At 52.4% G+C, this 23,894-nt stretch overlaps 2 protein-coding genes and 1 long non-coding RNA gene across 10 annotated transcripts; 1 reads left to right on the top strand and 2 right to left on the bottom strand.

Annotated features, from left to right (window-relative positions):
* Window positions 1–410: 410 nt before the first annotated feature.
* On the bottom strand, window positions 411–7,559 carry GPD1 (glycerol-3-phosphate dehydrogenase 1). 2 transcript variants are annotated; one of them, XM_038577629.1, is made up of 9 exons: window positions 7,389–7,559; window positions 6,733–6,910; window positions 5,803–5,943; window positions 5,045–5,183; window positions 4,690–4,802; window positions 3,854–4,087; window positions 3,529–3,635; window positions 3,117–3,198; window positions 2,282–2,329 (listed from the first exon to the last, which is right to left on the bottom strand). In XM_038577629.1, exons 1-8 carry the CDS (start codon window positions 7,427–7,429, stop codon window positions 3,165–3,167), a joined length of 987 nt encoding a protein of 328 aa, XP_038433557.1. In that variant the 5' UTR covers window positions 7,430–7,559; the 3' UTR covers window positions 2,282–2,329; window positions 3,117–3,164. The 2 variants fall into 2 exon arrangements, with proteins under 2 accessions (XP_038433556.1, XP_038433557.1); XM_038577628.1 differs by lacking the exon at window positions 3,117–3,198 and having other exon boundaries at window positions 411–2,329; window positions 7,389–7,553.
* Window positions 3,721–12,874, top strand: LOC119866368. Its single transcript, XR_005380138.1, has 2 exons — window positions 3,721–4,185; window positions 12,234–12,874. It is a non-coding gene; the product is annotated as an uncharacterized LOC119866368 (long non-coding RNA).
* On the bottom strand, window positions 10,503–23,475 carry SMARCD1 (SWI/SNF related, matrix associated, actin dependent regulator of chromatin, subfamily d, member 1). Of its 7 annotated transcripts, XR_005380137.1 has the most exons (15): window positions 23,284–23,475; window positions 22,473–22,660; window positions 22,117–22,159; window positions 21,904–22,026; window positions 21,309–21,431; window positions 20,152–20,268; window positions 18,806–18,907; window positions 18,341–18,502; window positions 18,149–18,246; window positions 15,909–16,044; window positions 13,799–13,921; window positions 12,356–12,457; window positions 12,036–12,229; window positions 11,597–11,675; window positions 10,503–11,091 (listed from the first exon to the last, which is right to left on the bottom strand). XR_005380137.1 is itself a non-coding variant. In XM_038577621.1 (13 exons), exons 1-13 carry the CDS (start codon window positions 23,458–23,460, stop codon window positions 12,176–12,178), a joined length of 1,548 nt encoding a protein of 515 aa, XP_038433549.1. In that variant the 5' UTR covers window positions 23,461–23,475; the 3' UTR covers window positions 10,503–12,175. The 7 variants fall into 7 exon arrangements, 4 of the variants coding, with proteins under 4 accessions (XP_038433549.1, XP_038433553.1, XP_038433551.1 ...); XR_005380135.1 differs by having other exon boundaries at window positions 11,597–12,229; XR_005380136.1 differs by having other exon boundaries at window positions 10,503–11,675.
* Between the last annotated feature and the right edge of the window lie 419 nt (window positions 23,476–23,894).

Below are 23,894 nucleotides of genomic sequence, written 5' to 3'. Positions count from 1 at the left end.
GCAGCCAATCAGCAGCCTCGGCGCGGTGACGCCTCCGGGAGCTGGGTGGATTCTCGGGGGATCGGCTCCCGGAGGGGGCCCGCGCGCCCGCTGGAGCCCGGAGCAGCGGGTTGGTTTCCGCCGCACAGCGGGGGCCGGGGGCGGGGGCGCGGGGCGACTGTCTGAGGGCTGTGGCCCGGTGCGACCTCCGCGCTTGCGGGAGTCGTGCGAAAGCCTAAGACGCGCCGGGAAGGGGGCAGCCCTTGGGGCAGAGCGACCGCGTGGGCCCCCCTGCCAGCGGCCAGCAGCAGCTGCGATTATCCAGGAGGGAACTCCTCTTTGGGTTTTTGTTTTGTTGTTTTTTCCCCCTGTGACATGCCTGGAAACACATGCAGTGATTTACCACAGCATAGGCACTGCCCCAACTCCGCTCTGGGAAAAACGCGATTTATTGAGCAGACAGGTGGTAGACTTGAATGGAAGGCTTCAGATTGTTAACCGCGGAGTGAACAGACGTAGGCAGAGGTGTCGGATTATCTTATCAAGGTCACAGCTGCAGCCGAGGTTGAGAAGAGCTGCCTCCCTGCCCCGACCTTGACCTCCTGGGGGGGCCGCCCTGGAGTCAGGCAGTGCCCCAGCCTGGGCCCAGCCAAAGCTGGGGTGGCTGTGCCCCCCTCCTGCAGCCCGGTCCAGGCAGCTCTGCCCTTCGCTGGTGAAACAGTGAATCCTCCAGGTCTTGGGCTGAGAGGAGCGGGCCTCCCGGACTTGGCAGGGAGTAGGCGAGGATTAACATGACGCTGCCAGAGCCACAGTGTGCCAGGTGCTGCCACATAGGAAGCTGAGAGCCCCTGCTGAACGTGGCTGGAGCCTGGCAGGCCCACAGGGCCTATTTGTAGCTAGGGCCCGGACTGCTGACCTGTGACATTCCCTGCCTGCCAACCCATCCTGGAACAAGGCCAGTTCAGAACACATTCCCTTCTCCCCTTTCCTGCTCTTCCCTCACCACAGCGGGTAGGGTGGGCTTTAATTTTTTTCTCCTTGAGTCTCCCAGCTCCTGAGGTGCTGATGTAGTCAATATCTCGTGAGAAAGCCTTCCAGTGACAAAGAAGAGCTGGCCTTGTAATGTCAGGGGCCATCAACATGCACCTGCTCCCCCTGCCCTGCTCACAGTTCCCCATCAGCCTCTGGGCCACTCTCTGGCCCCCTGGCCTCCTGCTGCAGGTGCTGGTTAGCTGCCCTGGCTGCTCTGGGGGCAGCTGAGAAATAGGCACAGGGCTTCAGGGAGGAAATGGGTGAAGCCCAGGATGTCCTTGGGCAGACAGAAGCAGGAGGGACCCAGCTGACACCTCCCCCAACCAGAGCTTCAGAGAAGAGCGGCAGGACACACACAGAGGTCATAGGGAGCTGAGTGATCCGAGCCTGCTCTGAAATGGTGTAGCTGTCAGCAGATTAGGGGCCTGATCTCCAAAGAGGGTGCTGGCCAGCAGGGCGAGGGAAGGCCTAGAAAGGTCAGGCATGGTGGGGAGGAGCTGGCAAGAACTAGGAAGTCCCTGGGGAGAATGACAAGTCCTAGGGCCAGAGATGCCAGCATGGCAGCAACTCTGGTGCCAGGGCAGCCTGGTGGGGGGGGGGTTCGGGGAGGGGGAGGAACAACCAGAGGTTTCTGAGGACACAGATGTTGCTAGGAGAAGCTAGGAGGGGGTTGAGAGCTTTGTATTTTGTTAACAAACACTGAGATCCATTGATGCGGTGTGGGGCCTGGCAGAGGTCAGAGCAGAGGGGTCCCTGAGGCCTGTGCAGCCCAGAAGCCCAGACCCCTCCCTTGGCAGCCCTTGCCTCATTCCTCTTGTGGCTGAGGTACTTCTTTAGCCATTTAACTGAGCTTGGGGATGGGACTCCTGGTCTGTGTGAGGCAGCAGTGGGTAGCTCTTGCCTCCCGACACCTCCACCCTCCCCGCCGCACACACACCCAGAGCACGCGGTACTGGGGCTTGACACTACCCATCCCAGAAGACAAAGAGAAAAGCCCACTTCCGGAGAGGGACAAGGCAACTCCATTTCTGGTGAGATGTGGTGGCAAGAGGCTAGAGGCTGCTTGATGGTTTGGGATCCCCCAGTAGGTAGTTGCACCCCACAGCCTCCTGTCCTCCATGAGAAGAAGCAGTTCCATTTAGGGTCCCAGAGATTCTGGGGGCCAGGTACCCCCAGCCTTGCTGGAGTAGAGAAGCTGCCTGGCCTGGGCCCCAGGCCTGCTCACAAATGTTCTGGATGATTCTGCAAGCAATGGATGAATTCACCCACAGGCTGGCTCTCATAGCATATCTTGTACACAGCCATGAACAGAGGAAACCTAGAAAGGGGAAGGAAAGACCCAGCTCAGCCTTCTAGTATACCCCGACACCCTCACCCCCACCCACTCCCCAGCCACCTCCTAACCCTCCACTCCCTACTTTCCCACATTTGAGCCCAGGCAGGTGCTGGCTCTGAATTTCTAATTGCTGAGAATCTGAACTCCCTAGTCCTGGGTTCAGGGTCAGGTTGTTTTTTAATTGCCCTCCTCCCTGTTCTATTAAACTTGCCTGCATGATTCCCTGGCATGATCTTTTTGTTCTAGATGAGCAAGTCACTTAACCACTCTAAAGCCTCAGTATCGGGGTGCCTGGGTGGCTCAGCAGTTGAGCGTCTGCCTTTGGCCCAGGGCGTGGTCCCGGAGTCCCAGGATCGAGTCCCACGTCGGGCTCCCTGCATGGAGCCTGCTTCTCCCTCTGCCTGTGTCTCTGCCTCTCTCTCTCTCTCTGCCTCTCTCTCTCTCTTTCTCTCTGTCTCTCATTAGTGAATGAATAAAATCTTTAAAAATAAATAAATAAAGCCTCAGTATCAACTGTAAATTGGGACCAATACAACAAAGCAATAAAGTGATTATGTATTAATGTAAAGGGCTCAATAAATGCATTTCCTTCCTCCCATCCCCTTGCACAGCCTGCTTCCTTTACCTGGAGGCTCTCCCCTGACCAGCCATGAGCTGATCTTCTGAGCCTGTTTCATACTCTCTTATTCTTGGATTCTTTCCAGACCAACAGAGCTCTGCTCTGACCACCCCCCCCCCCCCCCGCTTTGTGCTCCCTGAAAAGGAGCACCTTGACACAGAGACTGTCCTCCTCACACCTCAGCACCCAGGACAGGATTCAGGGTACAGGGGGGTTGGCCTCCGGATAGCGGCTGAGAATGGGGTTGATGGAGAGAGAGGTGCGACAGTCAGTTGAGTTTATTTCAGCTGCCCCAGAGCTCCAGTCCCCAAAGCAGAGGACAGGAGGAAAAGGACCAAAAGTGAGGCTACGTGGAAGGGTCCAAGCGATGTGGTATGAAGAACACTGACCCGGAGGTGGTTCAAAGGCTATGAACTAGCTGGGGGACAGCGGACAGACCAGACTCTCCAAGCTCTAGTCTCCGTAAACATGAGGTGTGCCCCCCCACCCACCCCACAGGTCGAGGAGGATGAGAAGCTGAGGCAGCGAGCGCTTCCCCGGCGGGGCTGGGGCGGACACCTACTTGTCCACCATGCCCTTGTGCTTGAGGACTTGGTGCAGCTCCCGGGCTGTCAGGGGCCCCTGCAGCTTCTGGCCATTCAGCATCTCTTTCTCCAGCTGCTCAATGGACTGTGAAGAAAATAGGACGGGTAGACGGAAATGCGAGAGGAGGGTTGTCTGTGGGAGGTGGAGTCTGGGGTTCAGATGGGGGTGAGGCCTTAGGAGGGTGGAAGGGCTGGGAATGCTCACAAGTCTTACTGTTTGTGCTCAAGAGATGCCTCGAGCCACGTTCTTCTACCTTGAACCCATAGGGCCCGCCCTCCTTCTGCATTCTCCCAGGGTCCCACCTTTCCTGTGCGGGCAAAGGCCTCGGCCACCTTTCGGTTCCGCCCTCCGTAGCAGGTAGTGATGAGGTCAGCAACACCGCAGCTCTCCAGGAAGGTGTCACAGGACACAGGGCCGCTGCAGAAGAGCTTGGCAAAGGCGATCATCTCCATGAGCCCCAGTCGGATCACTGCTGCCTTGGTGTTGTCGCCAAAGCCCAGGCCGTCACAGAAGCCAGCCCCCACGGCCACTATATTCTTTGGAGAGTGGAGGTCACGGGTGAGGAAGGATCCCCTCCTGCAGGCCCCTCGGCACCTGCCTCCTGCTCCTTCCTTCAGCCGTGACACACCACTGGGTAAGTGAAGTCAGTGGGTGAGCTCCCCAGCTATTTCCACCTAGTGATTTTCCCATTTGCTGTACCCCACCCGGCCTGTGCTCCCTGGTTCCCCAACCCTGCCCCATATTCCATCCTGAAAACCAGTCTTCTGTCCCCGGGGCCCTCCCAGCCAGGACTATGCCATTCCATATCCCTGATGTTGTCGGCTCTATCCAAGATCCAGAGTTCTAGCCATCAGTCTGCCTGGCTGCCCTGGATGTCTTATCTCCCATTAGCCTGGGTGCCTCCCCAGGACATCTCTTCCCCCGGACCGCCCCCTGGAGGCAGGGATAGGGATGTCCCACAAGGAGCTGTAGGAAGAAAGGAAGAAGGAGGCCCAATGTCTGAGAGTAACTGGCAGGGTGGAATGACCCTGGCCTTACTGCGGCAATTCTTCGTCCCAGTGTGTGGGACTTGGTGGGGAAGGGGCCCAAGAGTGAGAGCCCGGAGCATACCCCATGGCTGCCTCTGCGCCCCTCTCACCTTTAAGGCCCCACAGATCTCCACCGTATCCACCTCTTTTACAACTGTGATGCGGAAATTGGGCGTCTGCATCAGCATTTTCAGAAGTTGTCCTTGGGTCTGGTCCTTGCAGCCTAAAGTGGGGAGGGGGCAAGGCTTTAAGAGGAGATTCTTGACTCTTCCCACACCTGCCCTAAGCAGGACCTGTACCCCTTTCCCTGGTTTGGGGGTGGTCCCAGTCCTCCCTCACCTCTGATGCTTGGGTCTCCTTCCTTTGCCTGATTAATGGGGAGAAGAGGGCGAACTGGGGGAGAGGGGAGAGTGGAGGGGGTGTAACAAGGTGCGCCGCGTGTGTAGGTGATGATAGGGCTCTCACCAATGGTTGTCTCACAGAACTTGTCATCAGCCACCTCGTTGGCAATGTTCGCCCCCATCAGCACACTCATGGGGATGCCAAGGTGCTCCCCAATCACTTCAGAGATGAGCTTCAGCCCCTTAGGGCCCTCGTCTATCCCCTGGGCACAGGATGGAGCTCAGGCCAGATGCCCTCTATGCCCAACTGAGGGCTTCCCCCCCAGAAGTCCTGCCCCTTCCAAATTCACCATTCATCAGGGTCCCTCCCCAGAGGCTCTGCCCCATTCCAACCCATCCAGAGCTTGCTGTGAAGAGGGTAGATTGCAAGTGAAAACGAATCCATTAAAAGATTCGCCTTCCATATACCTTCAATTGATCTACCTCTCCAAGGCCATGTATCCCCTCCACATCCCTAAACAACCCCCCACCAAGTACCAAGTACCCCAAACCAACTTCCATCCCAGCCACTGCCCCAAACCGGCTTCCCTTTCACATTCCTCAAACTAGCCCACTTCTCATACCCCTTGGCATCCCTTGTATGCCTCCCAAATTCCTCAAGATGTTGGCCTCCAAACCAATCGCTTAACTACTCCCCCACACACCGCCCTCCCCAGTGGCCCCAGCACCTATTCTCAGGCTCCCTCAAGCAACTCCTCCTCTCTCTCTAAAAGACCCTTGGCCTGCTTCTGCCGTTTTCTGTTCTCCTCTCTTCCCCGACCCTGCCCCCACCCCCAGCAGTTAGCTGCACCCTCCCCATCCACATGGAGATATTTCTGGCACCTTAATAAGAGATACACCAATGGCATTTGCCTTCAGGTGGCCCTTGAGCTGACCACAAATCTTGCCGATGAACTGATGGGGCACCACAAAGATCAGGATGTCAGCGTCCGTGGCAGCCTGGACCACGTCTGGGACAGCCACCTGTGGGGGTGACCAGTGCTCATGGGCCTCACAGCCTTCCCCCAGCCCCCGGGAGCCTGTGCAGGAGATCTAGGAGCTCAGGAGTGAGGCTGGTGGGGGAGAAGGAAGGGCAGCTGGGAGACTGAATCTGGGAGGGCTGGACTCGGAATGAAACACCATATTCCCTCCTGTCGCCATCGTGCCTCTTGCTCCAGCCGCCCGGGGCTCTTGAGGACTCCTGGGAGCCTCCTCTCAGTGCTCGCCTAGCCCTTGGCTGTGGGACAGCGAGGGAGGCCACAGGACGCCTGGGCTTGGCAGGAGGAAGAGGCCAGGTACGATTTCATCACCACCAGCAGCTTCGCAGGGCTCCCAGGCTAGGAAGGAGAGCCCTTCCTGCTGTCGTCCCTGCTCGTCCTCTCCAGGCTGGGAGCAAGCCACACGGTTTTGACCAGGGACCTTAAGTCCAAGGAGTAGCCTCCAAGTCAGTGAATAAGTAACAGGATTACAACCTGAGGCAGGTGCTTCCCAGACCCCCAGCCTTTGGTTGCCATGGAAACTAACTTCCTTGCCCTCTCCCCCTCTTTTCTGCCTGGGAGCCCCTCAGTGTATGGGGGTGCTGGGAGTTCAAGTTCTCCTCAGTCCCAGAAAGTGCCAGGAGAGCAGTCTGGGGGGTGTGCAGAGGGGGGCCCTGTGCCTAGAGCTGCCCTCCCAGGATGCTTCCCAAGTCCAAGTAGCGGCTGAAATAGCCCCCTCTCAGGAGGAAGCACCCTCCACTTCCCTCTCCCTTCCTTGCAGGGTTTTGGGGCTCACCACGTTGGGGGGCAGCTTGTGCCCTGGCAGGTATTTGACATTCTCGTGCTGCGTGTTGATGATCTCTGTCAGCTTTCTCCCCCCGACATCTTCCTCAAACACCCACATGGTCACCCGTGGGTCAAAGTGTGACAGCTGGGCTGCATTGCCACCCACAATCTTGGCAATAGCTGAGCCCCTGGTGGGAGGGGGAGGACAGAAAGTGGAAGAGTCAGGGCGTGAGGGAGGAATGGTGGTGGGGAGGAGGCACAGGGTGGCATTAAGGGATGGCCCAGCAGCCCACCAGATTTACTTGCCATCGTCCTTGTGACCCCCCACCGCCGTGAAAGTGTGGCCCCGTCCACCCTACACTTTGCAGCTGGAGAAGGGGCCCAGCCTTCTGATCTGCCCACCCACACCCCCCAACCCAAAGCAGCTTTTCAGGCAGGGAGCACTGGAGAGGCTCCGTTCCTGTGGCAAACAGGTGCAGCTGCCCAGGTGGGCAAGGACGCGAGAGGTCTGGGCACCATCTGCCCTGCCCCTGTGCCTAGCACAGAAGACAGCAGGGGTGGAACAGAAACTGGACGGCGTTTCCTACCCACCAAGCCTCTCTCCCTAGCCCCGTGTTCTTAGGGAAACCTCCCCTTGCCCCCACACTCCTTGACTGAGCCACTTACCAGTTGCCGGAGCCTATAATGCAGACTCGCTTGCCAGCCATGGTGCCACTTTTCTAACTGATTCAGCTCAGTGCTCCGCGCCCCAGCTCCTCTGCCGACTAGGAGCATATAACTCCGCCGCACGTGGGTGCAGCCAAGTCCCGCCCTCCAGGGGCGGGTGGGGAGGCGGGTGCCCTGGGAGACAGGGACTCTGGCAAAGCCAGGGAAAGGGGAGAAAAGGGTAGAGACAGGTGGGGAACAGGAATGGGCCAGGGGCCAGGCCCCTCTTCCGTTTGGGTTTGCCAGCTGATGGTGCTAGTGAGCTTCTTCCCCTGGCCCTAGCCCTCCCTCCCTGTAGTGGTCTCATTTTGAGATCTGCCAAGAAATAGCTCAGATGAGGAGCAAGTGACTGGCCCCCCCTTATTCCCTGCTGTCCCCCAGCACCAGAATAGATTGTTTTCAGTCCTATTAGCAGATACAGGAGTGCTTTCTTTTCCAAGGTAGGAATCACCCCACATAGCCTCCTAGGACCCCAAAATCTACTCTGCAGGTTTGTCCTCTAGCAGTGACAAAGACTACATGTCACTGGCCCTACACTAGCTCTACTGCCAGGCTGTGTGTGAGTGAGGTGGGTAGGTGTGTGCTCACCTTTAAAGATAAGACCACATAAGAAGGACGCCTGGGCGGCTCAGTGGTGGAGCGTCAGCCTTTGGCCCAGGGAGTGATCCCAGAGTCCTGGGGTTGCCCCTGTGGGGAGCCTGCCACTCTCTCCGTCTCTCATGAATAAATAATAAAATCTTAAAAAAAAAAAAAAAAAAAAAAGACCACATAAGAGGTAAGGGTCTGCTTTGGGGGTATCCTAGCCCAAGAGTAAGAAGAGACTCCAAGAGCCCAGAGAGACAAGGTCATCTCAGGGACTCACCCTTGGGCCTCTCTCCTCACCTCCAAGGATCCTCACCTGATTGTCTTCTACAAAGAGAAGGTGGGAAAGGTCAGAATTAAAAGCTCTGATGTCAGTGGCTTACATTGCTCTTGCAGACTCTGGGCTTAAGGAAGAAAAGGACAGGAGAGGAAAGACAGTGACTAAAGGATTCCCTGTCCTTGAGGGGCTTTGAGCTTCCCTCGATCCTTTCTCGGGTTTCCCAGCTACCACACTAGGGGCTTCCTCAGGGTGGTGGCTGGTTTGCAAGCCCGAAAGGGAAAGGGAGGCAGGACCTGGGGCAGCTGTAACTTCTGCTGAGCTTTGTGGTCTCAGATCCTGTAACTGAGAGTAAGTGAGGGGTGTGATTTGGGACACAGAGATTGGAAAGAACACATCGAGCAGCCCCGGACTCCATATCACCCACAGCCATCTGTTTGACAAAGAAGAGCAGCAGCTCTGGTTTCTAGGCTGATCTGGAGTGGGGCAAATGCCCCTAAGGCTGCAGCTGTCTGTGCACCTTGGCCTAGAGGGCAGACACCACTGTCTGCTCACGTGCTGACCTCCTGGCTTGGCAGACTGCTGAGTGGGTGTTTCCAGCCCTCAGGGCCACTGCCTGCAGGCGACAGCCACGAGCACTAGGCCAGGGGGGAGTCTGTGTGCAACCGCTGAGCGAGGCTAAGTGGGTCTGAGGGCAGGACTGTGGAGAAGAGGTTTTTCTAAGTTCCAGGGACTGGCCCGGAGGAGCACATCGTATCCCCTCTCAGGGCCAAGGAGTTCCCACACGGGAACATACGTGAAGATGGTAGCTGATGGTTTCCCTGAGGAGTGAAACCGCACCTGCTACAAAGCCGGCCTCCCACAGATCGCTCATCATCGCACTGGCACGGAGACAAAAGGCACCAGTGCCAAGTGCCAGCTGGGAACACTGATTATGGGTGATGGAAGAGAAAGAATGCTTCTGTCCCTGGTGCACGTGGTGGGAACCCCAGAGAATGGAGGTTTATGCATAAAATAACCCCCTTGTGTTTGCCTAAATTCTCCCATCTCCCGTTTGGCCCTCAAAATCATTGTCAGTAGTATGGAGACAAAGAATTTGTGCATTTATATAGGAATAGAGTGTGCAGATTCAGAATGGGCTCGTCACAGGAAGTTATCTCTACCACTAGAGCTCTTTTCCCAAGAGCGAACTGTAGATTATTTGCTTGAAATTAATAATGGTTCATCAGCCATTCATTACACATGTAATTAGCCTGGGTGAAAACAGATGCCATTTCAATGTCCTTGACATCAATTTTTTCCACTCCAAGTTATCACCCCACACGTTCTTGTTTTCCCATCCTAAGTCAGATAAACCCCCAAGTTCCAAATTGGGAACAAGCTGCAACCTTGGCGGGTCTGACCGCGTGCAGGCAGTACTTGGGCGTTCCCATTCACGAAGACAAAGGATAATTTTTTTCACAATTTGGGAATGTGGCCGCACTCATCCTACATTCTAAACCCACTTCTTGGGTAGAACTAAGCTAGATAGTGGTGCCAAGGAGGCAAGTAGGAGCCACCAGGCGAGAGGCAAGCATATTATGATGGCGACTGCAGAATGTCCCGCTTGTGCTAAGGGGAGCTCAATCCTGAGCAGTCTTCCCAGCCCTGCCGAGGGGCCCCAGGCTGTACTTGGACAGCACAGCCCTCCCATGCTGCTCGGAAGAACTGAAATCTCACTAGGGCCCTAGAGTGGAGCCTTAAGGGAACAGCAGGCAGAGGCACACAGAGGTCCTCAGCTAGGACCTGGCTGGATAGGGGCCCAAGAGGACCTGCCCCCAAGGTGGCTCAGGATCAGCAAGCCTACGGCGCCTGCGCACACCACGGGGAGAAGATAAGATGGCAGTGGCACGGCCTTGGTAGTACCTCCCTACCTAGAGCCCGGGGCGGGACTCTCAGATCCACGGAGGAAGCCCAATGATCCCAACCAGTACCCAGCCTGCTCAGACCAGCCTGCTCAGCCAGCGGGCTGACAGAGCAAGCTCTGGAGAACCTGAGGTCCACAGCGCAGAAACCTCGTTTTCCACCGTATCCCTAGTGCCTAGTACCGCAGCTGGCACACAGCAGGTGCTCAGTCAATATTTGTTAAATAAAATGAACAAACACCATGAGTGTGGCTAATGGTATTGGAGAAAGAGCTCGGGGAAAAGCTCTCCCTCAGTAGGTAGGGGGACCCATCCTTCAGAAGATTCTTTTATTAAAACTGGGTGACATCGATAAGGGGACAGTACAAAAAAAATTTTGGTCCATGAAAAAAACATAATAATTCCGTTAATAAAAAGTTATCTTCAACAGGGACACTATGTAGGAGTGCTGAACTTCCTTCTCCTGGTTCCAGCCCCAAGGACAGAGGTTGTCCAGTGTCTGTGGGGAGAACCTCTTAAGGGAGGGATGGGACAATGGTCAGAAGGGGAAGATGGAGAGAAAATTCTGTCCCCGGTGTGGAACAGGCAGGGTTATGGGGCTGGAGGATGTGCTCGCAGGAGCCTGAGGAGGGGGTGGGGAAGCAGGGGCTTTGTCAGTTCTGTGGGTTTAGAGCCCAGGCTGAACGGAGTCCCCCTCTGTGCCCAGCTGTCTCCCACCCTGCTATGTTGAGTCTGCGAGCCTGGGGTATGCTAACTTGGGGTGATACAACCTGGAAGAAGAATCTGAGGCTCTCCTGGAAAGATGCAAAACCATCTCAGTTCCAAGGGGCCAAGATCACAAGGTCCTGCTGCTACCTGAGGGGTCTGAAGCTTTGAGGGCAGGGGCTGGGGAGTCACAATCCTGTGAGGCAGGGAGAGGGAAGAGTCACAAACCCAACTCAGAGCTATTCGCCAGCCCTAGGCGCTTTCACTCCTCAGTGCCCTAGAAGTCACCAGTGGGTGTCAACTGGGCAGACAAGGGACAGGAAGACAGGGATGGCCCAGGGCTTTTACCCGTTTGATTTCAGGCCTGTTTCTCCACGAAGGGGTGGGGGTGGGGGGGCAGGGTGGAGTGAATAAATGAGTCACACCTCCAAGCAACAGCAGGAAGGAATAGCCTCTGCTGGCAATGACAATACCCCAGGTTAGATCCCTGGGGCTCTGACAGGGAAAGGCAAGATTCCCCCACCCAAATGCCCTGCGTTAGGACAGATAGATAGCAGGGGAGCCTAAAAAGAGCAGCTACAGGGAGTGTGCTGGGAAGGAGCAACAGTTAAAGAACAAACTCCAATACTGATGTGGACCCCCTACGAGGGAGTAAGAGAAGCACTGAGACAGCAGGCCAATCCAGAGGGCTGCGGACTGACCTGGGGCTCAGTGGGGCCCAAGAACCGGGGTTCCTTTAGTGCTAGAGGGCAAGAAGTAAAGGGAGAGTGTGCTCCAAACCTGTGGAGGGAAGGAAGGAAATTGGATTCTGTTATCCAGAGAGCCAAGATCAACTAGCTTATAGAGTGCCCCCAGGCCTGAGTCTCAGAGAAGGGACTAAAGCTCCCAACTCCTGGGTCTCTGAAGGGCAGGATCAGTGTAGCTGGTCCCCTTGAAGACCACCTGGCCTTAGGCCCAATCCATTCAATGCACTGGTTACCACTACAGGTTCTCTCTCTAACGCTACCTAGAGGTCCTATGTAGACCAGGGGAGGGTAGAGGCACATGGGAACTTTGTGGGGCAAAGGGAAGCTGGGGGACAGGAAGGGATGGGGTGGGAGAAGAGGGTGACAGGTGTCTTATGAGACAGAAATGTGAGACCCTCTTCTTTCTGATGTTGTCCTTGAACCAACAGCATCCCCTGGGAGGCCCCAAGCAAGGCCAAGGCAGGTGCTATGAGGCAGGTAGCACAGGGCCCAAATAAGAATCGATGGAGCCAGCTCAGCACTGTGGGAGAGGCCCTATGTATTTCGGATTCCCAGGGCTTGCTCTAATTCTTGTCGTCTCTGCTGCACCTAGAGAGAAAACAGTGGAGGGAGCAGAAGATGAGACAAGCCAGAAGCTGGCACCTCATACTACTGACATCCATCAGGGGTTCAGATCCCTGCCTTTTTGTCTATTTCCCACACCCAGGCACCTACCTTGGAGTAGAAGTATCGGCACACGGCCTCCTGAGCCCAAGGCTGGAAGTAAAACTCAGCTCGGCGTTCTTCCTCTGGGTTACCCACCACATCGGTCATGGTCTGGGGGACAGGGAAGGGGGGAGAAAGAGGAGAAGGACTTGTTTCCCTCCTTCATACCTGTTATGGATGAATTGTATCCCCCCAAAAGACGACAAAATCCTAACCCCCCAGTACCTGTGAATGTGACCTTATTTGGAAATAGGGTCTCTGCAGATGATCAAGTTAAGATGAGGTCATTAGGGTGGGCCTAATCCAACAGGACTGGTGTCCTTATAAAAAGGGGGAACTTGGACACAGAGACAGACATGCACAGAGGGAAGATGATGTGAAGACACCTGGAGAACACCATCTGCAAACCAAGGAATGCCTGAGGCTATCGCAAGCTGGGAGAGGGGCCTGGAAACACATTCTCCCTCCCAACACCCTGACTTCAGACTTCCAGCCTCCAGATAAAAATAAATTTCTCTTGTTAAGGCACTCAGTTCGTGGTACTTTACTACGGCAGCCCTCGCAAACTACTAACACAACGACCAAAGTCACCCCCTGCTATTAATGAGTCATTGCTCTCTTCTGGGATCCTTTCTGGCACCCCTTGTCCTGTGTTCCTCTGCTCAGCCTCCGTAATTACAGTCACCACAGGACAGGAGAAAACTGAGGGCACGTTTCACTCTTTCGGTACTCACTCCCACCTCCTTGCCTGAGCTTATGGTGCTCTCCTCTCTGAGGATTACCGCAAATCCGAAATTTGCCATGGAGCGTTCCCCGGCTATTCCAGCCTCACCCATCTCCGTCTTTGAATTATGTCTTTGGTAGTGGTGAGTTCCGATAATGTCTTACATACTTTACAACTTTTTTTTTTTTTTTTTTTTTTTGCTTTACAACTTTTTAAATTGTATCAGTCGGTTCCCTTCCCTCTAAAAGAAAATAACCTGGTCTGAAACAATCCTTTATTTTTTGCTAGTAACCTCCTTGCTATCAAAACTTTCCATTCTGTGCAAGTCCTCAGAATGCCTATTTACTAGAAGGGATGCTGCCCAGTTCATGAATCATTGAATAAAACCAATTAGATCTTCACATTTTAAATAAATAAATAAATGCATTAATCCTATGAGCCTAGTTTCTCCAAACAGAACGCAAGCTGCTTTGAAAGCAGAGATCCAGTTTTCCACTCTGCATCCCCTCCGATACGGTACACCAGTGACACCTCATAGTACGTACTAGATGAACACTCGATGGTTCCACCTCCATTTCCCTACTTGGTTGTAAAACGGACCCGAGAACATGCTAAAGAAAATCTGGTCCTTCACCTCCCCTCTGGCTCTTCTACCAGATGCTACAAAAATAAAGCAGATGTGTGCCTCACTGATCTAAGTCCCTTCGCACCTTTCCCGGGTTCTTTACCTTGAGGTCCCGGCACTGGGACTGAAGCCAATCATTGATGAAACCCTGAGGGTCTCGGGCAAAGCTCAGCATGAACTCCCGCTGGGTCTTCAGCTGATTGATAGTTTCTATTGTCTCATGGATCTGAAAGGAAAAGAAGGAAGCTTAATAACATTTCAAACTGGGAAATGCGACCTTAAATGGCAGACGGGGGGCAGCCCGAGTGGCTCAGCGGTTTAGCGCCACCTTCAGCTCAGGGCGTGATCCTGGAGTCCCGGGATGGAGTCCCACATCGGGCTCCCTGCACAGAGCCTGCTTCTCCCTCTGCCTATGTCTCTGCCTCTCTCTCTCTGTGTCTCTCATGAATAAATTAAATCTTTAAAAATAAAAATAAAATAAAAATAAAATAAATGGCAGATGGTGTCTGCATTTCCATGTGCCAGCCACTCCCAACCTAGGCCCAGAGTGCTGCCCAGAGCCTCAACTGCTCCAGCACACGGCATTCTTTCAGCAGCTGTGTGCACTGTGTCACACGCCCCATGGGAGGGAAGTTTTCCTTCTGATCCCTACAATGTCCACTACAGGTGAAGCCACATGGTGAATACTTAATCCACAGCACAAATAAGCGCAAAAACATTCTGAGGTAGGAGCGGTGGTACAGGCAGCTGTCTCAAAAGCCATGGCCCAGGGGGGTTTGTCCCTGCCCTTCTCTCATCATCCATACTCTTCCTGGCAACTTCCTTCACTGGCACATCTTCCATTACCACTGATGGGTTCACGAGTCCTCAGTCTGCAGATCAGAGTCCACTTTCTAAACTCCAACCACTCTAGCTGCTTGATAATTCAAGACACATGAAACTCTGAAACAAAATTCACTACCTTTCCCCCAATATTCACTTCTGTTCTCCGGTTGCCAATCTGAATGAACACTACTATGCATCCAAGCGAAAACCGTGGGAGTCATAATGCCTTCTCCTCCCTCAAGCCACACTCCACTGACCCCATATGAAGAGTATCCAAATCTCTGCAGGTCCAAATCTTGACACCTCTGAGATCTGTCCACTTCTTTTCATCCTTATTGTCAGTACCCCAAGTTCAGGCCCTCCAAACCATGTCACAGGCGTTACTGCACTGACTCCTCAGTGGCCTTCCTGTCTCCAGATCTGCCTCTCTTACAACTTGCTCTCTGCCTTCCTGCCAGTGGTCATTCTAAATGCAAAGAGCATCGCTACCTCCAGTCTTTGGGACAAAGTATAAATAAACCAGTTTCCCTTCTAAAGCTTCTTTAGAATTAGACTCCTGCTTCCCTATCCAATTTCCTTCCCCCAAACTTCCCATTCCTAGCACCCTAAGATATATCTAGCACACTAGACAGCTTGTATTTCTTGAACATGCCAGGCTCACTCTCATTTTGGGACCTTTACCTACCCTGTTCCCTCTTTCTGAATGTCCTCTGCCTCCCACACCCCTAGGCACTATCCTTTCTCCCCTTTCATTAACTCTCACTTTGTCCTTCAAGATTTAGTTGGGGTATCAACTGATCCAGGAAAGCGTCCCTGTGCTCCTTTGTGTTCCTCAGAATGGTTTCTAGCTTTACCTTCATGGACAATGTCTATCGAGGAAAATAACAGTAGCAGCAGCAGTTACCATTTGTTTTCACTTGCCAAACACTGTGTCGTCTTTATGTACATTGTCTCATTTAATCCTCATGACAATCTTATTAAAAAAATGATACTGTCGGGCAGCCTGGGTGGCTCAGCGGTTTAGCGCCGCCTTCAGCCCAGGGCCTGATCCTAGAGACCCGGGATCAAGTCCCACGTCAGGCTCCCTGCATGGAGCCTGCTTCTCCCTCTGCCTGTGCCTCTCTCTCTCCTTTTCTGTGTCTCTCATGAATAAATAAAATCTTTAAAAAAAAAATGATAGTGTCTATTTCATAGTTCAGAAACAGGCTCAAAGCTATTAAAAGCTATAGCAGAATCATAACAGCCAGCTCCAACTGGCACCAAGCACAGTGCCTGGCATAGATTAGGTGTTAATACATTCTGAATGAGTGCTAAGAATCAAAAGATAGCCTAGAAGCTGTGGCAGAGGGCTGGTGGCACCCAAGGTACCCAGGACTGGGGCCCCCTACCTTGTTGTCTAGAGTAGCAATCTCCTGCTGGCTGGCGGTAGATAGCAGGAAAGAATTCATCTGAGTCTTCAAAGTATCATCCACTTCCACATCGATGTCATAACAAGCAGTCTTTTTCTGATCATTTGGGTCAACACTGGGGAGGAAACCAAAGGGGACTAGTAAAGGGCTTGTCCCTTAAGACCAATTTACACAAGATCCAGAAGAAGGCCTGAGAATGAGGGTAAGAGGTTGAGAGCAAAAACACATAAGAGAACTTTTGCACATAACTGAAATTTCCCATACCTTCCTTGTGATGGTAGCTACATGGTGTCATGTTTGACAGTCTCAAACTATACTTCAAGAGTGTATGACCTATTGTATATAAACCCCAATAAAGCTGTTGTTTTTTTAAAAAAAAAAATCAATGGTAAAAATTCAAATGGTACAAAAGATATTCAGTGAAAAGGAAGTTTCTCCCACCCCAAAAGAAACTACTACTGTAGTATCTTATATATCTTTCTCCCTATTAAACAAAATTGACCCTGAAAATAAATTCAAATAAAACACACACTACACAAAAGGCTTAACTTTAGCACAAGAATACAAGAGAGATCAGCTTCTAATGATCCAACATATAAATTGTAGGAGTTACTATTGGCTGAGTGACAGTTCAGGATATAAAGAAAGGAAAGCCTTTATCAGAATTAACATGGAGTAAGGGAAAGGCTGCAAAGAGACTACAGCCAAACCACCTGCTGCTCTGAGGAGGAGGAAAGGCATTCCCTCACCCCATATCTAGTGGGATGGAGTGTCCCAACTAAATCTTGAAGGACATCTTCTGAACAAAAAAGTGGGAAAGGATAATGGAATTGTTGAGCCTCAGGTTAGAATGTTTTACCAACCACAGAGGAGATGGTAGCCCATCCACAATGAGTTGGTAAATGTCTAGCAACCGATTCTCCAAAAGGGGAGGGAAAAAAAGCCAATTTGCAGCATTTGTGGATTTCTGTGGTTTAGATATTCCCAACCTGGTTGATTACAAGCTGCCAAAGTTGTTTTACTGATCAAGGAGCTGGGATGAAATGTGCAGTAACACATCCTAACACAAGTATCCCCTGCTTCTTTATTTATTTATTTTTCCCCCCTGCTTCTTTAAAGTTCACATTATGCTGCTTTGCTTTTCCGAAAGACTTACATTAGTTTTTCCAAGGATTTTCAGGTTTATGAGAACCCGCAAGAAGCAACACTAGCATTCAGGATTTGTGCTGCAGCAGTATCACAGAGGCAGTGCGCACCCCAAACAGCAAGTGGTGCCCCCAAGCTCCCTCTCTGGGAGATCTAGAGTCAGCATCTCAGCAGCAAGCCACCACAGCTTTGATTTGTGTCTGTGAGCATGTGGACTTTATTTCTGTTTATCTTGTGCAAAAGAGGTCATTTTGGGCGTCTGAGACATTAAAAAAATTTTCCATTTAAATTAATGGTAATCACTTTGCCTTTTTTTTTTTTAAGTTTTTATTTATTTATTTGAGAGAGTGTGCGCGAGAGAGCACAGAGGGAGAGGGAGAAACTGACTCCTCGCTGAGCAGAGAGTGATGTGGGGCTTGATCCCAGGACCCTGAGATCATGACCTAAGCCGAAGGCAGACACTTAACTGAGAAACTCAGGCATTCCTGTTTTCTTGCTTTATGCCATTTCAGCTTAGAAAAGCTTTCACAAAAAAAATAAAAATAAAAAAAAAATAAGGAAAGCTTTCATAGGAACGCTCTACTTTTGGATAGCAGGGGAAATGGGCTAATATTTCCACTATACAAACACAACAGACATAAGAAACCTCAAAACCTGGGACGTCTGGGTGGTTCAGTGGTTGAGCGTCTGTCTTTGGCTCAGGGCATGATCCCGGAGTCCCGGGATTGAGTTCCACATCAGGCTCCCTGCATGGAGCCTGCTTCTCTCTCTGCCTGTGTCTCTGCCTCTCTCTGTGTGTCTCTCATGAATAAATAAATAAAATCTTAAAAAAAAAAAAAAGAAAAAGAAAAACAGAAACCTCAAAAATATAAATACCAGTAAGATCCAATAAAATAATCAAGAAGTAATGAGTTTTTTGGGTATAGGTTATCCTCTTTTTAACTAAACTATAGATTTGAATAATTTAAATAATTGCTATTTGACAACCTGCTTCCTGGAAATTTGACAACTGGATTGTCAAAGTTGGTACCAGCCCACTCCATCACACTGCTGCCTCTCCTATACATGCTCACCTGATGACATGATTAATGATGATGGGCTCTGGTGGCATAAGCAAGGCATGGAGCCGCTGAGGGATCTCTGAAAACTTCATACGTTGAGACTCAAAGATCTGTGTGAAAGAGGAAAGGTAGCTAAGAAGTTGGCATTTTGAGCACAACTAGAGCTCCACTGGACTCTGGCAAAAGAATGGGCCCTTTTCTTACCTGCTGGAGGTACTTGTCACAGATGACAAACTCCCGCTCATGAGGGTCCTGGAGCTTATGTGTCTTAATATATTGCCACAGTGCTTGGATGATCACTGGACGGGTCTGGGTGTGGATGCCCAGGAGCCGAGCCAGACGAGGGTCTAATTTAAACTGGGGAGGCTGCAGAGAACCAAAGAGTAGAGGGATGAAGCTAGGGAGCTAGGTCTATATGTATTTTGGGGTGCTTTAGCGTGGCCATGCATTCAAGCCATTCAACAAGCATTAACGTAGTGTTTTCTCTAGGGCCAAAAAACACTAGAAAAAACTCAAGAGATGATTAAGACCCTTTCCTTCTTTTTGGGGAGTTTATCATATGGTGACAAACTACCCACAACTAGACATAAACCTTTAAATTATCAGGCAGGCTGCTGATGGGAGATGGCTGTGAAAGCAGCAGGGTCCCCAGACATCACCACAGAATACCTGGTAGTCTAGCATCAGGAGGACAGTACACCGTACATTCACATCTCCTGGCCGTTTCACCTGGAAGCCATCCGTCTCCTGGGTAGTGGCGGTCCTGTGCCACTACAGAGAGGAAGATGTCAGGGGGTGCTCTCCCAGAGGAAGAGCTGGGGTGGGAGGGAAGAGCGTCTGTAATGACTGAATATTCAACTTTGATTACTGAGGCTATTGGAAAAGAGCAATAGCATGAGACATTTCTAAACATCACATAAAGCTCTGGGAATACTGTCTGTACATAAACAGATTTAACCTTTGATTCTGTTTTGAATCACATTTAAATTAGCCTAAATGGATAACACATATGTGCACAGTAAAATAATGTGGCTATAGTTTCTTGAATACTTACTATGTTCAAGAGTATTCTAAGACATTTTGCTGGGATCATCTTATCTAATTCCCACAACATCCACATTAAGACACAATTAAACCTATTTTATAGGTGAGCAAGCTAATGCTTAGAAGAGTGGAGTAACTTGCCAAAGGTCAAACAACTACTAAGTGGTGGCACTAAGTGGTGGCGCTGTGACTTGTGAGCTCTGGCGTGTCTGATTCTAAGCCCAAGTTCTTAGCCACTATACTCTACTGCTATAAAATCAAATTAAATATATTTATAAATTTCTATCGATTCTATGACTTACTTCCCTTATTAGGTGGTAAAGACCTTCCCATGTCTCTTAGTAGTTGAGGTTAAGGGATTGCGGCTACACTGGCAAAGAAAGGAGCAGGTTAAGTTCACTCAGAGAGCTGGACTGTCTCATTCTGTTTTGACTGTACCCCAAAGAACACTGTGTAACCAGGCTTTACAACAAAGGATTTCTGATGATGTGGGATGTGAATCTACACAGAACAGGAACCAAAAGGAAGTCCCAGATCTATCTATAGAGGTAACTTCGTAAGGACCAGAAAGAAACCTATTAGTTAACGCCCCCACCCCCATTACAGCACCTGCTATCAGGAAGAAGTATGAGGAGGGTGTGGGTAACTACATCTCACCATTATTAATAAGTAAGATGCAGAGATGACCTGGAATGTATAAGAGGCCTCCATCAGAATTTCCCTTAGGGCAGCAACCAGGAAAATAACATTAAAAAGGTGGGGCAAGTCAGACTGCAAGAGCTCTTGGGTTCAAACAGTAGCAGAACTAAACACCTAGTGCCACCTGGAGGTCAACGTGCAAACTGCGACAATAGTACTGTATCCAGGGGAAACCCTTTATACCTCCCCCTCTCCCTAAGCATTAAAGTTTGGCTCCCAAGTCCACCATCCTCCAGTCATGGAGTCAAAGCCTACAGGATGGAACTACTCACTTCTACCAGATGGTTGTCTGGCCCATACAGGTCTTTGTCCAGTTCGATCACCAAGGACTTAAAAAAGGAAGAGAATTTCCTCTTTTGTTTGGTGGCATCATATTTGGACAAGGCTGACTAGAGGAGAGAGAGGAAAGGTCACATTAGAAAAGACCAGAAAGAATTTCTAAAGATAAAGTCTCATTAAAAAGGAACCCACAATAGCAATGGGGGAAAAAAAAAAACCCTCAAAAATGTCTGCAGAATCTCTCTCAGGAGATGGTAAGATAGGTGCCTGTGGGTATTAAACCAATCAAGGTAGCCAGAGAACCCTGAAGAAGCAGCCAATAACACGTACAGGGTCACTGACTTACCCACCTCATTTCCCTTAGGGAAATGAGGCAAGTTAAGCCAAACTGCTGCCTGTAACAAAGCGAGTCTGAACAGAGAAAAATCTGACTCTAGAGGGGAAATGAATCACAGGCAATAAGCAGCCAGAACAAAAACAGCTTTATTTGGATGGAATGACACCACCAGCAGATGGACTGGACCTATATAGAGAAGGAAGCTCTGACACAGAGCCCCAGTTCTCCTGCAAAAATGCATCCAAATTAGCTTGCTTATGAAAAGCTAAAAATAGAGAATGTAAGGGAATGAAAGGTGAACTTCTGGGGTAGGAAGTTTTGGGGGCTGCCACCTGTCAGCTGATGTTCCCCATGAAGCACAGAAAACTATCCCACTGCCACTGTGAGAAGTCTCCAACGAAAGTTGCGAAGGTGGAGATACTACAGTGGGAATCGAGGACCTCCAGGACTCAGAGAGAAAAGTAGGTCTTCCAGTGCTAAGTGCAAACTCACTTGATTTTAAAGAAACAAAACCCAAAAGCTGAATAACCTGCAGATGCTAAGTCCAATGGCCAGCACCATCAGGAGGAAGGTAAACAACAAATCAAGTCCTGGAACAATAAGGTTCTCGATATGATACCACAGCGAGGGCCAGGCTGTGGGAGCGAGACACAAAGAACCATTGTCTTTTAGTGCAGGGAACACAGTGATCCTCTCCCTGCTGTTCTCAACAGGAGCTGTGAGCACCAGTCAGGATTCCTGCCAACAAGACAACACCGCTTGCTCCCAGCAGCTCCCGCCCTAGACGGCAACCACAGTGGGCTTTGAACTCACATCCTCCAGGAGCCGTCCTTCTACCCGAAGCTCCCAGGAAGCCACCGTCCCTTCCCCATCCTCGGCATCTGACTTAGCCGGGTTGAAAGTGTTAGAAATGAAAATTCGCAGCTTCCGTTTTTGCTGAGGAAGGCAGAAACAGGATTGATGATGGGGCTTCAGTGGTTTGATACTGAAGACAAGAATCTCCCCCAAACCCGCAAATTACTCCTAACAGACTGGCTTACTATCTATCCAGTCCCTGGGGTGGGTGGACAGAGATTCCATCTAGAAGAATACTGGCCCGAGTGCAAGTACATACACTAGGATGCCAAACTGACAAGAGTCATGCAAGATGCCGGGTTCCCAAGGTGCCAGAACAGTTATGGCCACAACAGGGACAGGGCAGATTTCTGGTGCAAGAGACAGCAAGGGCCCCTCCCCCCTGGCTGTTGGATTCTAATGTAATTCTCAGTTCCTAGGTTCGTAGGCGGAAGGGAGACGTAATTTAAATGCCAAGGAGAGCTGTGCTGTGCCTTTGATTTCTCATCCTAAGCCTACTGAAGGTTCCCGAGTCCTCTCCTTTGGCTCTCTGCCTAGCACTCTCCTGCATTACCTTAATGGGACGTTTCAAGGCCTCCTGGATATCTAGCCGTTTCCTCATGATAGTCTGGTCCAGCTTCCTTTCAAAAGCCAAGAGATCCATATAGGCCTGGGATTCTGGTACCAGTTCACGAATCTTAGGAACAAAAAAAGGTATCACTGGGGTCTAGAGCTGACCGCTCCTATTTTCAAACGCAGCACCTCCTCAGGAAGACCCTGGACTCACCCTTTGAGGTAGAATTTTGTCAGCCATCTTCTTTTTCTTTGCACTGTTTGGAATAAATACTGTTATCAGGTTGGGATGGAACTAGCCAGAACATGAAGACAGACTGGTCAGCACCTCCATTTATAGGAAAATGAAGGGACTGCAAAGCGCCTCTCAAATCCAAGGCACTCTGCCCACGCCCACCCCCACCCCCTACCCATGCATGCTGAAGCATTCTGAAGAATGAGCACCCATCTGCTGACGCAGCATCACCACCTCTGGGTTCAGGCTCTCCCATCACCTGTGTCCTCAAGGGCTGGCTTCCCCCCTCCTTCCTTCCCTCCCTCCCTCACTCCCTCGCCCCAGGGTCAGCTTACTTGTGGTTTCGATTTTGGACCGCCTGCTGCTGGACCTGCTGTATCTGCTGAGGTGCAGGTCTCTTGCGGGACTGGTCCATCCCTGACTGGGCCAGGCCAGGTCGGACTGAAGGGTTCCCCCCATAGCCAGGGGGTCCCATGGAAGGTCCCTGAGGTGTCATTCGGCTGCCTGGCAGCATGCCTGGTCTCTACGGAGAGGAGAGGACCCAGAGATGTCATGGCTTCCCCACTAACCCCACCGACAAGTGGGAGGTGCCGGAGTCCGCTGAATGAACGAGGCTGGGGGCGGCGGGGGGGGGGGGCGCAGTGGGGGGGGGGCGCCCCTCTGTCTCTGAAACCCGAACAACTGGAGCTTCCTGTCCTCCAGGGGCTACAGCCCCAAGGCTAAGCGAGAGCCCGACGACACCCAAACGCTCCCCAGCCTCTCTGGTATCCGACACTCGGGGTCCTCCCCGAGTCCCACTTCTGCTCGGCTGGTACCGCCAGCTCTCCTCCCCGCGGAAGCCGGCCTCCGTTTGCTAGCTACACCCGCGCTCCCCCGGGCACCGGAGCTGCCCGGCGCTCTGCCCCCTCCAGTTCTCACGTGCCCCCGCTCGCCCCGCTTCATCCGCGCGGTGTCCGCACCCCGACTCCCCAGCGGGAACAATGCTCCCGGGGGCAGGTGGGGATGCTAACCGCCTCCCCTCACCCCGACTCCGGGCCCGAAGCCCTCCCGCCGGAGGCCCTCCCACTTCTCCGCCACCCCTGTCACTCCCAGGCCCCCGCTCGGCCCCGCCCCCGGCCCGCGCGCCCCTCCTCCTGCCCCGCTCACCGGATAGGCCGCTCCGGGCATCGGGGAGCGGTACAGCCCTTGACCCGGCGCCGGGCCCATCCGCACGGGAGGCCCCGGAGTCCCGCCCGGACCCAGGGCAGCGGCCGCGCCCGCCCCTCCGGAGGCTCCGGCGCCGCCGCTCGGAGCCACAGACTGGAAGCCCGCCCGGGCCGCCATCTTCCCCGGAGCCGCTGCTGCAGCTGCACAAAGAACCGGAACCGGAACTCCCCCCGCCCCCCGCGCGCCCCCCGCGCGCCCGCCTGTCCGCCCGGCCGGCCGGCCGGCGCGGGAGGCTCGGGGCAGCGAGACTGCGGGCTAGAGGGGGGGTGGCCAGCAGAAAAGGCGTGCTGACCACTCCCTCCCGTCTTCGCGGTCCGGGAGCGGAGGCCATCGAGAAGAACTGCGGGATAGAGAGGCCGCGTGAGCGGGCGCCCCCAGGCCGACGGGAGGACGCCGAGGCCCCGGGCTCTGAGGACCGCGTCGGGATGGGGAACCTGCGCGTGCAGGCTCAGGAGGTCTAACTTTCCAAAGCGCTTTGTCTTTTCGTTTCCTTCCTACTGCCGTAAGCCTGGGGAGCCGAAGAGGAGAATGCACCGCTTATTCCATTTTAC

This window comes from Canis lupus, chromosome 27, assembly GCF_011100685.1.
Source record: "Canis lupus familiaris isolate Mischka breed German Shepherd chromosome 27, alternate assembly UU_Cfam_GSD_1.0, whole genome shotgun sequence".
NCBI lineage: Eukaryota > Metazoa > Chordata > Mammalia > Carnivora > Canidae > Canis > Canis lupus.
The sequence above is the reverse complement of the archived record's forward strand: the minus strand, read 5'-3'. Positions and strand labels throughout refer to the sequence as shown.

Coding starts and splice junctions, on each gene's coding strand:
- SMARCD1 (XM_038577621.1), bottom strand. CDS start 23,460: ATGGCGGCCCGGGCGGGCTTCCAGTCTGTGGCTCCGAGCGGCGGCGCC. Junction 20,269..21,308: donor AAGGACGGCTCCTGGAGGAT/GTGAGTTCAAAG, acceptor TCTCTCCTCTAG/TCAGCCTTGTCCAAATATGA. Junction 13,922..15,908: donor TTGCTACTCTAGACAACAAG/GTAGGGGGCCCC, acceptor TTTTCCTTTCAG/ATCCATGAGACAATAGAAAC.
- GPD1 (XM_038577628.1), bottom strand. CDS start 7,429: ATGGCTGGCAAGCGAGTCTGCATTATAGGCTCCGGCAACTG. Junction 4,803..5,044: donor GTTCTGTGAGACAACCATTG/GTGAGAGCCCTA, acceptor TCCCCACTTTAG/GCTGCAAGGACCAGACCCAA. Junction 3,636..3,853: donor CCTTTGCCCGCACAGGAAAG/GTGGGACCCTGG, acceptor TTTTCTTCACAG/TCCATTGAGCAGCTGGAGAA.